The sequence below is a fragment of the Theropithecus gelada genome, chromosome 16 (assembly GCF_003255815.1).
Source record: "Theropithecus gelada isolate Dixy chromosome 16, Tgel_1.0, whole genome shotgun sequence".
Lineage (NCBI taxonomy): Eukaryota > Metazoa > Chordata > Mammalia > Primates > Cercopithecidae > Theropithecus > Theropithecus gelada.
The window spans coordinates 27,835,149-27,848,283 of record NC_037684.1 but is presented as its reverse complement, the minus strand read 5'-3'; the positions used below and the strand labels follow the sequence as shown (position 1 = coordinate 27,848,283).

General features: G+C 38.9%; 1 protein-coding gene across 8 annotated transcripts in view; it reads left to right on the top strand.

Moving 5' to 3' along the window:
* Positions 1-13,135, top strand: part of IKZF3 (IKAROS family zinc finger 3) — a 95,519-nt gene that overhangs the window by 16,196 nt on the left and 66,188 nt on the right. For all 8 annotated transcript variants that reach the window (XM_025362314.1, XM_025362318.1, XM_025362316.1 and 5 more), the window contains exon 2: positions 12,016-12,069. In XM_025362314.1, coding sequence (XP_025218099.1) covers positions 12,016-12,069 — 54 coding nt within the window. The remainder of the gene's footprint in view (positions 1-12,015; positions 12,070-13,135) is intronic.

Here is a 13,135-nt window from a genome sequence, read left to right as displayed (position 1 = left end):
ATACTTATCCTGTATGTTAATACTTATCCTGTATGTTCCCAGAAAGCTGAACTAGGACCTGAAATAGACATTTCGGAAATTTGAGTTCAGCTACATTTAAGAAAGAATACTTTTAACTACTAGAGTTTTTCTGAAATGGAAAGGAATAACTTCTGTATTATTCTAAGGATTCAAGCAGAGGCTGTATAACCCAAGTAGGGGGATATTAGGGGACATTCAAACATCAGATGGCAGAGGAAGGAGAGGTAAGCTAGTTACGATAATAATTTCAATTCTAATATGCTAATTTTATCAGTGATAGGGATCATTTTTCATCCTACAGAACTGTTCTTGTACTGATGGAATTTGAGGAATGATTATATATGATGGTGATAGGGAGAACTGGTAAAGGATTTTGCAGAAATGACAACTAACACTTCTCTGCCACATTTATGGACCCAGGTGTTAATGTTGCAATTATGAAAACATTCTAGTAATCAGTGCCTCAATTTCTGAAACTTTTACTTAAAAAGTAAAAGTGAACATTTTAGATAAGATAAACTTTTTCTTTTTTAAAAAGAGGTATGGGTATAAAGGACTCCACTTACTATTATAAAGAAGGAATGGAATATCAACATTCAGAGACAGCTTTCTGGCAGCTGTCAGGCACCAGAGGTGCCTGGCAGCTGGCAAACTCAATACAGGCTTCTTTCTGAGATTTGACATTTTGCTTTCCTTTAGTGCTTATACTTCCTACTGGGAAAACAGACCATGGAGTAGAAATATGATCTCTGAAATTAAGAGGAAAATTTTGTTAGCTAATATTCTTAATTGAATGGTAATTATTTAATAGTACAGTATTAGAAATAAAGGCAAGTTTATAACCATTAGAATCAAAAACATGATTGCACATTTTTGTTGCAAAGGTAATTATTTGGTTTTGTTCATAGATAATTTATATTTGAACTAATAGGTAACGCATTCATATGTGAACTTCCATGAAATCTCAGTTAACTAGACTCCTGCCATTTCCAAGTTTAAATTTTATTTATAATCTGCCCCTTTTCATTTTATAGCACATGAAATGTTAGAAACTCTGAAAAACAAAAAAGAACCTTGGTATCTTAAAAAAACTAACTGGTGAAAAGATTTATATAGTATCATTGTCAATGAAAAGAGAATCTAAAAGACTAAAAACAAATTTGAAATTGTCATCCCTCAGTAAGCATATGATGAAGTCTCATTTTCTATACTGGCAGAAAACAATTTGAGATTGCTAGAATGGCTATGAAGAGCTATGAATGGGAGAGTGCTGTGGAACACTGCAAAAGAAATAAGCTTTAACTTTTACAGTCTAATATATATGTCAGTATCTCAGTAATAGAATAGTTGTGTCCGTTAGAAGATGTGTTATTTAAGAGATAAGGTGTTAATGGAAAACACTTATGTTTTAATTAAACCTTAAAACATATCAGGAGATTGGTTATTTAGTTGTGGAAAGAGCAAAAAGACAAATGAAATAGGTGTTAACTAGAGTTTTCTGCTAGATTACAACTCTGGCTTTTAAATGAGATAAGAAAATGGTTTTATCTAATGATACCAAAAAATCCTGATGAAAACATGATGCTAAGTGTATATTTGTATACATACATGTATGTTCATTTTAAAATATTTTATCTGGATATTTGGCATCCTGAGGTGGATATTTTTACCCTCTGAAAAGTCACATTAATTTTTCAATCACTGACATTTGTAAAGTGCTTTGTATGAAAGGTGCTGTCTAAATGTTTTATTTCTTTGATTACTGCATCAATGAAAACCACAACTTTCTCTTCAAATTCCAATTGCAGGGTTTTGAAAGTAACCATAGAAGTATTAGTAATAGACCTAGAACAGGGCTCCATACACTGTTTCTGTAAAGGACCAGATAGCAAATGTTTTAGGCTTTGCGGGTCATATGGTCTCTGTCACACTACTTAGTTGGACTGGTGGAGTACAAAAGCAGCCACAGACAATATACAAATGAATGGGTTTAGCTGTGTTCCAATAAAACCTTTTTTTTTTTTTTTGGAGACAGAGTCTCGGCCTGTTGCCCAAGGCTGGAATGCAATGGGGCAATCTCGGCTCATTGAAACTTCTACCTGTCAGGTTCAAGCGATTCTCCTGCCTCCCCTTCCTGAGTAGTTGGGATTATAGGCACCTGCCACCAAGCCTGGCTAATTTTTTTTGTATTTTTAGTAAAGACAGGGTTTCCCCATGTTGACCAGGCTGGTCTCAAACTCCTGACCTCAAGTGATCACCTGCCTTGGCCTCCCAAAGTGCTGGGATTACAGGTGTGAGCCACTGCACCTGGCCTCCGATAAAACTTTATTGATGAACACTGCAATTTGAATTTTATAAAATGTTCAAGTGTATTCTTCGGATTTTTAAAAACCACTTAAAAATGTAAAAACCATTCTTAGCTCACAGGCAGTACACTAACTGGCAGTGAGCCATAGTTTGCAAAAACCTTGATCTAGTGTGTTTGTAGGGATCAACAATAGAGATATAAAACTTCACTTGTTCATTCAACAAATATTTATTCAGTGTCCATCATGACCTGACACTAGTGTGGGGGCTGAAGATACAGCAATACATAACAGACAACATCCCTGTTCTCATGGACCTTACATTCTTGTGGGGAAAGACAGATTTTAAAAAATGAGTGATGATGATCTGGGAGGCCGAGGTGGGCGAATCACCTGAGGTCAGGAGTTCGAGACCAGCCTGACCAACATGGAGAAACCCTGTCTCTACTAAAAATACAAAATTAGCTGAGCGTGGTGGCGCATGCCTGTAATCCCAGCTACTCAGGAGGCTGAGGCAGGAGAATCGCTTGAACTGGGGAGGCGGAGATTGCGGTGAGCTGAGATCATGCCATTGCACTGTAGCCTGGACAACAAGAGCAAAAAAAAAAAAAAACACTCCGTCTCAAAAAAAAATGAATGATGGTGATTAGGAAGAAATTTTATAAAGAAAAATAAAGCAAGGTAAGAGGAAAGAAAATGACAATGGAGGATGACATTTTACATAGGGTAATAGGTAAACCTTGTTTGAAAAGGTGACTTTTAAGCAGATACCTGAACGAAAAGAGAAATTGAGCCAAGTGGCTTCTAGAAGGAAAGCATTATAGTCAGGGGGAAGGGTAAATGCGAAGGCCTTGCGGCAGGAGCATGCTTTCCCTGTTCAAATAACAGGAGAAATGTAGACAATTGATGAGATTTATATTTCAACGAAATTAACCCACTCCAAGATTCTTCCATCATTTGCACCAGCTATGTATAAATGTCAGTACAGGAAACTGTATTTCTATCAAAAGCAACATAGGGACTCTTCCTACTTAACTTTGTAGAACATTCTTTTGGAAAATATTTCAAAGCTATGTTGACTGCCTACACATTAAAAAGACCACAGTAGACCCCATCAAATGGAAACTTTTTGTGGGTTTGTTAGGGGGGACTGAAGTGTAAAGAAGTTACAAAATGATCAATTAAAAACTAAGATGTTTTTGCTGCATTTAGAAATATTTAACAAGTTTCTGGTCTTCAACTGGGAGTTCCTTCACCATCTGTCCACTCCTGTCTTTGAATGGGCTTCATGCCCCTATAAATAGCTTGAAGTTTAGGAAGGGAAATGTACTTCAATCTATCTTGTTGTTGTGTTTTAATTTAGTAGTTAAGAAGAACATTCATGTGGCCCGATCATAGACCGTTTTCCTATCTCTTTTAAGTTATGAATGCTAAGGTAGTTAGAATCTCATTTTTCTCTTAGAAACTACACTCAGTTACTTCTGGTGTTATTTACAGTACACAAAGGACACTTTAAAAACATTGAGAGCTATTTAAATGTCAGAGGGTTTAAAATGTTCAGGGGACCAAGACCTTTTGCCTTTAGTTCACCAAATCAAAAGCCATCTTTCTGTGTAGTGACTAAAAGATGTTCCCACACGAAGGTTGCTCATGCAAAAGCTTTGAGCTAGTTTTCGGTCTTTCTTTTTTTCCCCTCCGTTAAGAATCCTTTCAGCATGCAGTTGAAAGTTTCATAGTTAGCGTTTTTAAAAAACACTATCAAACTTACAGAAAAGTTGCAATACAGCACAAAAAAGCTTTTTTTTTTCTGCAAGTTTTGAAAGTAATGTTGCTGACACGGTGTTCTATCCCTCCCCTATGCTTTAGTGTGTGTGCCCTGCCCTCACAATAAAATCATCAAAACCAGGAAATCAACATTGATACATTACTACCATTCAATCCTCAGACCCCATTCAGGTTTCTCCAATTGCTTCTATGATGTTCTTTACCACAAGAGATTTCGGTTCAGAATCACACATTGCTTGTCGTGTCATGTCTCTTTCCTCTCCTTCAGTCTGGAACAGTTCCTCAGTCTTTCATGACCTTGAAACTTTTGAGGATTATAAGCCAGCTGCTTTGTAAACTATCCCTGCAAATTTGAGTTTGGTTGTTTCTTTATGATTTGATTCGTGTTTTGCATATTTGGCAGGAATATCACAGAAGTGATGCTGTGTTCTACTCACTATCCCAAGGCACATAATTTTTGTTTGTCCCATTACTGATGATGATGTAACTTTGCTCAGTTACAGTGATATCAAACAGGCTTTTCCATTATATAGGTGCTCTTTTCTTTCAACCTTGTAATAAGTATTTTTGGAGAGAAGCACTTTGAAACTATATAAATATCCCATTTGTCATCAGACTTTTAATTTATTCATTTATTAATATCAGAATGTACTCATGAATTTCTGTTTTTTTTAATGGGTTATAATCTAATACTATTATTATCTTTATGCTCCCTTGTCCCAGATTTGGCCAATGGAAACCCCTTCAAGATGACTGCTCTGTCCTTTTAAGATATCCTCTTCATTCTGTGAGCACTTCCTTGCTTTCTGGCACAGCAAAATGTTCCAGACTCATGTTTTCAATTCTCATGTCTTAGCCACCCCAGTAGCTGGTACTAAGGTATGCGCCACCATACCTAGCTAATTTTTGTATTTCTAGTAGAGATGGGGTTTCGCCACGTTGGCCAGTCTTTTCTCAAACACTTGAGGCTGAGGCGGGCCTCAAATGAGCCACCCAAAATGCTGGGATTATAGGAGTGAGCCACTATGCCCAGCTTGGAGTAAACCATTTCCTCAGGGAGCCTCATTCCTTTAAATGAAGAATAATATTTAGAAGTTAATATCTTGAAGCTATTGTAGTTTCACTGTTCCTAGATGCTCTCAGTGAACAGGGAAAGGGACTGTATTTATGTATACCCATGTACACACATTTACATCTATATTTTGTATCTTTTTTTTTTTTTTTTTTGCTTTGTTGTCATCCAGGCTGGAGTGCAGTGGCACCATCATAGCTCACTGCAGCCTCGAACTTGTGAGTTCAAGTGATTTTCCTGCTTCAGCCTCCTGAGTAGCTAGGACTACAGGTGCACTTCACCACACCCTTCTAATTTTAATATTTTTTTGTAGAGACAGGGTCTCACTATGTTGCCCAGGCTAGTCTTAAACTCCTGGTGTCAAGCAATCCTCCTGCCTTGGCCTCCCAAAGTGCTGGGATTACAGGCATAAGCCACCTTGCCTGGCCTATCTTTTTATATATAGTAGAAGCCATGAGTTCATGCCGGTACATCCACTTCCAATACAGTACCACAGGCTTCCATATTTGTAACTCCCTTCTCTGACAGAAAAACCTGGCTCTCATTATCCTTATTATGTTTACTTATTTGACCAGTCCTCCATTATGTAATACAACCAGAACTATTGTTCTTGTATAAGACCTTTCATTTCAAAAAATACGAAAAAAAAAAAAGAAAGAAAATTAAAACAAAAAGGGCTGGGCATGGTGGCTCGTGTGTATAATCCCAGCCCTTTGGGAAGCTAAGGCAAGAGGATCCCTTGAGGCCAGGAGTTCAAGACAAGCCTGGGCAACATAGTGAGACTCTGTCACTACAAAAAACTTTAAGAGCCAGATGTGGTGGCACACACCTGTAGTCCTAGGTACTCAGTAGACTCAGGCAGGAGGACTGCTTGAGCCCAGGAGTTTAAGGTTACAGTGAGCTGTGATCATGCCACTGCTCTCAAGCCTGGGCAACAGAGAAAAATCCTATCTCTTAAAAAAAAAAAGTAAAACAAGCAAAGAAAAATTCCTACATGCTTCAGAGGAACACATAGAATTCAGAATTTATGTAATATATCATTCACAATGTCCAGCATACAATCCAAAATTATGTGGTCATATGAAGAAGCAGGAAAATGTGACCCATACTCAAGAGAAAAGGAAATCAATGGTAACTGACCTCAAAATGGCATACATAATGGAACTAGCAGATAAGAATTTTTATAAACCATAATAATTACACTTCTATAATTGAAGTTATAGAAGGAAAAGGGTGGGAGAATGGAACAGAAAAAATATTTGAAAGCATTTAGAGAAAAATGAAAAGGATGTAAAGGAAAATATGCTTTTAATTAACAAATAGAAAACCTCAGCAGATGAATTAAAATGAACTAAATGGAAATTCTAGAACTAAAAGTTACAATATCTGAAAAAGAAAACTCATTAGATAGGCTTAACAGCAAATTAAGATGACAGAAGAAAGAGTAAATTAACTTGAAAATATGAAAATAGAAATTATTCATTCTGAATATCAGAGGAAAAATGGCGTTTTTGGGAGATAAAGCAACAATGTCTCAGGGAACTGTGGGAAAATGTGAAAAGATCTAACACATATAATTGAAGTTATAGAAGGAAAAGTGGGGGGAAAGGAACAGAAAAAATATTTGAAGAAATAATGGCTGAAAATTTCTTAAGTTTGGTGAAAAACATAACTTTACAGATTTAAGAAGTTCCATGAACCCAAGTGGGATATATGCAAATAAAATTACAGCTAGGAATATTATGGTCAAACTGCTGAAAGCCAAAAGTAAAGAGAAAAATCTTGAAAGCACTTAGAGAAAAGGAACACATTACCTATAGGAAAGCAACAATGCAAGATATCACTGATTTCTCATCAGAAACAATAGAAGACAGAAGACAGTGGAATGCCATCTTCAAAGAGCTGGAAGAAAAAAAAAAAAACTGGGCCAGGTATGGTGGTTCATGCCTCTAATACCATTTTGGGAGGCTGAGATGAGAGGATGGCTTGAGGCCAGGAGTTCAAGATCAGCCTTGTCATCAAAGCAAATCCCTGTCTCTAGAAAAAAAAAAAAAAATTAAGAAAAAAACCCTGTAAACCCAGAATTCTATATCTAGTAAAAATATCCTGTAAGATTGAAGACAAAGTAAAGACATTTTCAAATAAGTGAAAACTAGGAAAAGTCCCTCAGATAATTGCACTACTAAAAATGCTAAAGTTCTTTAGACTGTAGGGAAATGATACCAGATCAGAACTCAAATGTTTATGAAAAAATGAAAAGCACCAGGCCAGGCACAGTGGCTCACACCTGTAATCCTAACACTTTGGGAGGCCAGGGTAGGAGGATCACTTCAGCCCAGGAGTTTGAGACCAACTTGGGCAACATAGTGAGACCCCATCCCTACAAAAAAAATTTTTTTTTTAATTAGCCAGGCATGGTGGTGCTTCTATAGTCCCAGCTACTTGGGAGGCTGAGGTAGGAGGATTGCTTGAGCCCAGGAGGTTGAGGCTGCAGTGAACCATGATTGTGCCACTGCACTCCAGCCTGGGCAACACAGTGAGATCCTATCTGAAAAAAAGAAAAAAGGCACCAGAAATGTTAAATATATGGGTAAATAGAAACTACTATTTTTTCATCTTAATCTTTAAAATACAATATGACTATTCAAAGCAAGAATTAGCATTATATTGTAAGGTTTAAAGTATATGCAGATGTGATACATATGACAACTATAGTATAAAGCTTGGAGGGTAGGAAATGGGCCTAAATGGTTGCAGGCTTTCTATATTTTATGTGAAATGTATGATTTTAACTCTAAGAAGACTGGAAAATTAAAGATGTATTTTATAGTCCCTAGAACAGGGAGAAATAGACAAATCAACAGTCATATTTGGAGATTTTAATATTCCTTTTTCAGCAACTAAACAACTAGTCAAAAATTAGTATATCCATAGATCTGAATGACATTGTCAACTACCTTGATTTAATTAACATTTATTAAACAGTACACTTGAGAACTGCAGAATACCTAGAAGCAGCTTTTCCACTCCTTATTGAATCTCCCCCTGGTTCTGCTCACCTGCCTTCACTCCTGCCTCCACCACGTCCATCAGGGTGACCCAGAAGTTCTACAGGGTGTCCACCTCTGGCCCCGGGACCTTCAGCAGCCACTCCTATGTGAGTAGGCCCAGTGTCTGCATCAGTTCCTCAAGCTTGTGAGCTTCTCCCAAGTAGGCAGTAGCATCAGTGTCCAGGGTGTCCTGGGTGCCAACGTGGGTCTGGGTGGACGCTATGGCCGAGATGGTGGTTGTAGGAGGCATCACAGCCATCATGGTCAACCAGAGCCTGCTGAGCCCCCTTAAGCTGGAGTTGGACCCCAACATCCAGGCTGTGTGCACTCAGGAGAAGGAGCAGATCAAGACCCTCAACAAGTTTGCCTCCTTCATCGCGGTTCCTGAAGCAGCAGAACAAGATGCTGGGGACCAGATAGAGCCTCCTGCAGCAGCAGAAGATAACTTGGAGCAGCAAGGACAACATGTCCAAGAGCTACATCAACAACCTTTCGTGGCAGCCAGACACTCTGGGCCAGGAGAAGCTGAAGCTGGAGGCAGATCTTGGCAACATGCAGGGGCTGGTAGAGGATTTCAAGAACAAGTACAAGGATGAGTTCAGTAAGCGTACAGAGATGGAGAATAAAATTGTCCTTATCAAGAAGGCTGTGGATGAGGCCTACATGAACAGGGTAGAGCTGGAGTCTCACCTGGATGGCAAACTGGTAAGATCAGCTTCCTCAGGCAGCTGTATGAAGAAGAGATCCGGGAGCTGCAGTCCCAGATCTCGGACACATCTGTGGGACTGTCCATGGACAACACCCACTCCCTGGACACGGATGGCATCATTGCTGAGGTCGAGGCCCGGTATGAGGAGATCACCAACCGCAGCTGGGCCCAGGCTGACAGCATGCACCAGATCAAGTATGAGGAGCTGCAGACCCTGGCTGGGAAGCACCAGGATGACCTGCATTGTACAAAGACAGAGATCTCCAAGATAAACTGGAACATCAGCCGGCTCCAATCTGAGACTGAGGGCCTCAAAGGCCACAGGGCTTCCCTGGAGGCCGCCATTGTGGATGTGTGGGGAGCGGTCCGTTAAGGATGCCAATGTCAAGGGGTCCAAGCTGGAGGCTGCCCTGCAGCTGGCCAAACAGGACGTGGCGCGTCCGCTGCGCAAGTATCAGGACATTGACCCTGGACATTGAGATCACCTCCTACAGGAAGCTGCGGGAGGGTGAGAAGAGCCAGCTGAAGTCTGGGATGCAGAGCATGAGTATCCATATGAAGACCACCAGGGTGGTCTGAGCTCAGCCTACAGGGGCCTTACAAGCCCTGGCCTCAGCTACAGCTTGGGATCCAGCTTTGGCTATGGCAGGGGCTCCAGCTCCTTCAGCTGCGCCCACTTCTTCAGGGCCGTGGTTGTGAAGAAGATCGAGATCGCGATGGGAAGCTGGTGTCCCAGTCCTCTGAAGTCCTGCCCAGGTGAATGGCCACAGCAGCCCCACCCAGCCTACCCCCTCCTGTGGCTGCCCCAGAGCCTGTGGAGGAGGCCGCTGTGCAGGGGAGTATAGGGAACAGGAGACCCACCTGAGGCTCAGCCCTAACCCTCAGCGCATGGGGAGTTTACTGCCTGGCAAGTAACTCCCTTGCCCATGACTCCAGTTACAAAACAATTAATCACTTTTTCTTCCTCCTAAATAAAGCCTGAGCTAGATCTGCAAAACAAAACAAAACAAACAAAACCAACAAAAAACAACACACATACATCTCAACTACACATGGCACATTCACCGAGGACACAAGTCTTAATCCTTTTAAAGTGATTACAGTCATACAGACTGTGTTCTCTGACTGACTGAAGTGCAATGGAATTTGACTTCAATAACAAGTTAGCTAAAGAATTTCTGAATTCCCCCAAATATCTGGAAATTAAACACTTATAAATCACCAGTGGATCAAAGAAGTCACGAGGGAAATTATAACTGAATTATAATTAAAATAAAACATCAGCATTTACGAGATGCAGCTAAAGCAATGCTTGCAGGAAAACTTATAGCTTTAAATGTTTATAATTAGAAAAGAAGAAAGGAATAAAGTCAGTCACTAAAATTTCACCTTAAGAGGGCAGAAACAGAGCAAGTTAAGCCCAAAGTAGAAGGAAGAAGCACTTTTGAACAAGTTCTAGTTTCACTGTGTTGAAACTAGATGTCTGCCTCCTACCCTATAACCCAGTAATTCCATACCTAGGTATGGATTCAAGAGACATGAAAGCACATGACCACAGAAATACTTGTGCAAGGATGATCATACTGCAGTCTAATCATGAGAAAAACAAACACATCCCAGTTGAGGGACATTCTACAAAATACCTGACCAGTACTTAAAACTGTCAAGATCATCAACACAAGGAAAGCCTGAGAAACTGTCCCAACCAAGAGGAGCCTAAGGAGACAAGATGACTAAATGTAATATGGGATCCTGGAAGGGATCTTGCAACAGAAAAAGGACATTAGATGAAAACTAAGGAAATCTGAATACTTAGATAGTAATAATGTATGAATATATGTTCATTAATTATAACAGATGTACCATACTAATATAAGATGTTAATAATAGGGGAAATTGGGTGTGGGGTATATGGGAACTCTCTGTGCTATCTTTGCAATTTTTCCATAAATTTAAAACTACTCTAAAATTTAAAAGTTTGTTATTTTAAAAAAGAATATCATAGTAGTTTGACTTATAAATAGCCCAAGCTGGAAACAGTCTAGGTGTCCATCAACAGGAGAATGGATAAACAAACTGGGATATTCATATGGAATACTACTTAGTAATAAAAAAGAATGAACTACTGATAAACACCACAGAATGGATGTATCTCAAAACATTATGTTGAGTGAAAGAAGCCTCAGGCAAAATAATGTATACCATATGTCTGTGTGATTCTGTTTTTATGAAGTTCTAAAATAGGCTAAACTAATCTATGGTGGAAAAAGTCAAAACAGTAGTTGTCTCTGGAGTATGTGGGTGGGAATTGACTAGTAAGAGATGTGAGGGAGCTTTTCTGGGATGATGGTAATGTTCTGTATCTTGATGCATGAGGAAAATGCATGAGGATGCATGAGGATGCATGAGGATATGCATGAGGATATGCATTTTTAAAAACTTATAGAATGTTACACCTAAGATCTGTGCTTATCACTGTATGTAAAATTTACCTTTTAAAATCTTGTAAACAGATATTGAATTTTAGTTAATAATAATCATGCTGAAATGTTAGGACTGAGGTAGACTGATATCTGCAACTTATTTTGAAATGCATCAAAAAAGCTGGATCGATGAATGGATTGAGTGGTGAATGGGTGGAAAGATATGTGATATTGCTGCAAATGACATGATTTTATTCTTTTTAATGACTGATTAGTATTTCATTTTATATATATTTACCACTTTTAACTGTTTTTTTTCTATGTGTTCAACAGTGTTCATAATAAAATATTGGGGGAAGAATAAAGAATATATGAAATTATTTCTAATGGGACCCACTTTTTACGTATTGTTCTTGGTGTAAGTAGATCTCTGGCAGAAGGTTTTTAGAGTAACGTTGCTGCATCAATATTTTTTTTTCATTCTCCTTGAAAGGCTTTTAGGCAGAGTATAGAGAAAGAGCAGTCTTGCTCTGAAAGAGGGATTCTGCTGCTAAGTTTTCTGAAATGGTATCCCTTATTAAATTTGAAATGCTCAAACCTGTAGAAATGTGCCCTAAGTAGCTAATATTTATAACCTCTTTCTTTTCAGATATACAAACAAATGTGGAACTCAAAAGCACTCAGGAGCAGTCTGTGCCCACAGGTAACATCAGGTCTTTTCTCTCTGGAAATATGCCTTTGCTAAAAATACCAAAGTAAGAAGATCATGCTTATTCTGGTTACAGTAAAAATGCTATGGAAATGTGTGTGTGTATGTGTTTTTAATATGGTTGTCTCTTGCTGATGAAAAAATAACTCATCCGTTTAGATCATGTAAGTTCTTTAGCATCTTAAGGCCAAACATACGCTACCTAATGTTGATCACTGTTTGTTTGTTTGTTTTTAATTTTTCAGCTGATTGCTCTGAAGACAGTTTTTGTTGAATAACATAGTAGCTTGTATTTGAACGACTTGCGATTTTTACTCTAGAAGAGTAGTCTGCAAACTTTTTTGTAAAGGGCCAGATAGTAAATATTTAGATTTTTCAGGCCACATATGGTCTCTGTCACATATTATTTTTTGTATGTCTTACAACTCTTAAAAAATGGAACAACCATTCCTACCTCCTGGGCTCACACAGAAGCAGGCTATGGTCAGACTTGTGTCTCAGGCCATAGTTTACTGATCCCTGCTCTAGAATAAATTATAAACATTTATAATAATTTATTTCCTGAAAATAACTTCTGTGTTCCCTCATTGATGAACTCACTGTGTGAATCAAAGCTTACATTATATCACAAAATTTATCACTGAAATGCCTTTTTGTGTTACTGTAAGTTGTAATCACATGTTTGTTTGTTTTTTTTTTTTGAGATGGAATTTCACTCTTGTTGCCTAGGCTGGAGTGCAATGGTGTGATCGTGGCTCACCACAACCTCCGCCTTCCGGTTTCAAGCGATTCTCCTGCCTCAGCTTCCCAAGTAGCTGAGATTACAGGCATGCGCCACCATGCCTGGCTGCTTTTGTATTTTTAGTAGAGACTGGGTTTCACTGTGTTGGTCAGGCTGGTCTCGAACTCCCAACCTCAGGTGATCCACCCGCCTTGGCCTCCCAAAGTGCTGGGATTATAGGCATGAGCCATTGCGCCCGGCCAATCACATCTTTTAATTGAACCTAAACCTCATATTAATTGTTTAGGTGTCCACTATATTTTAGTCATTTCAGGCTCG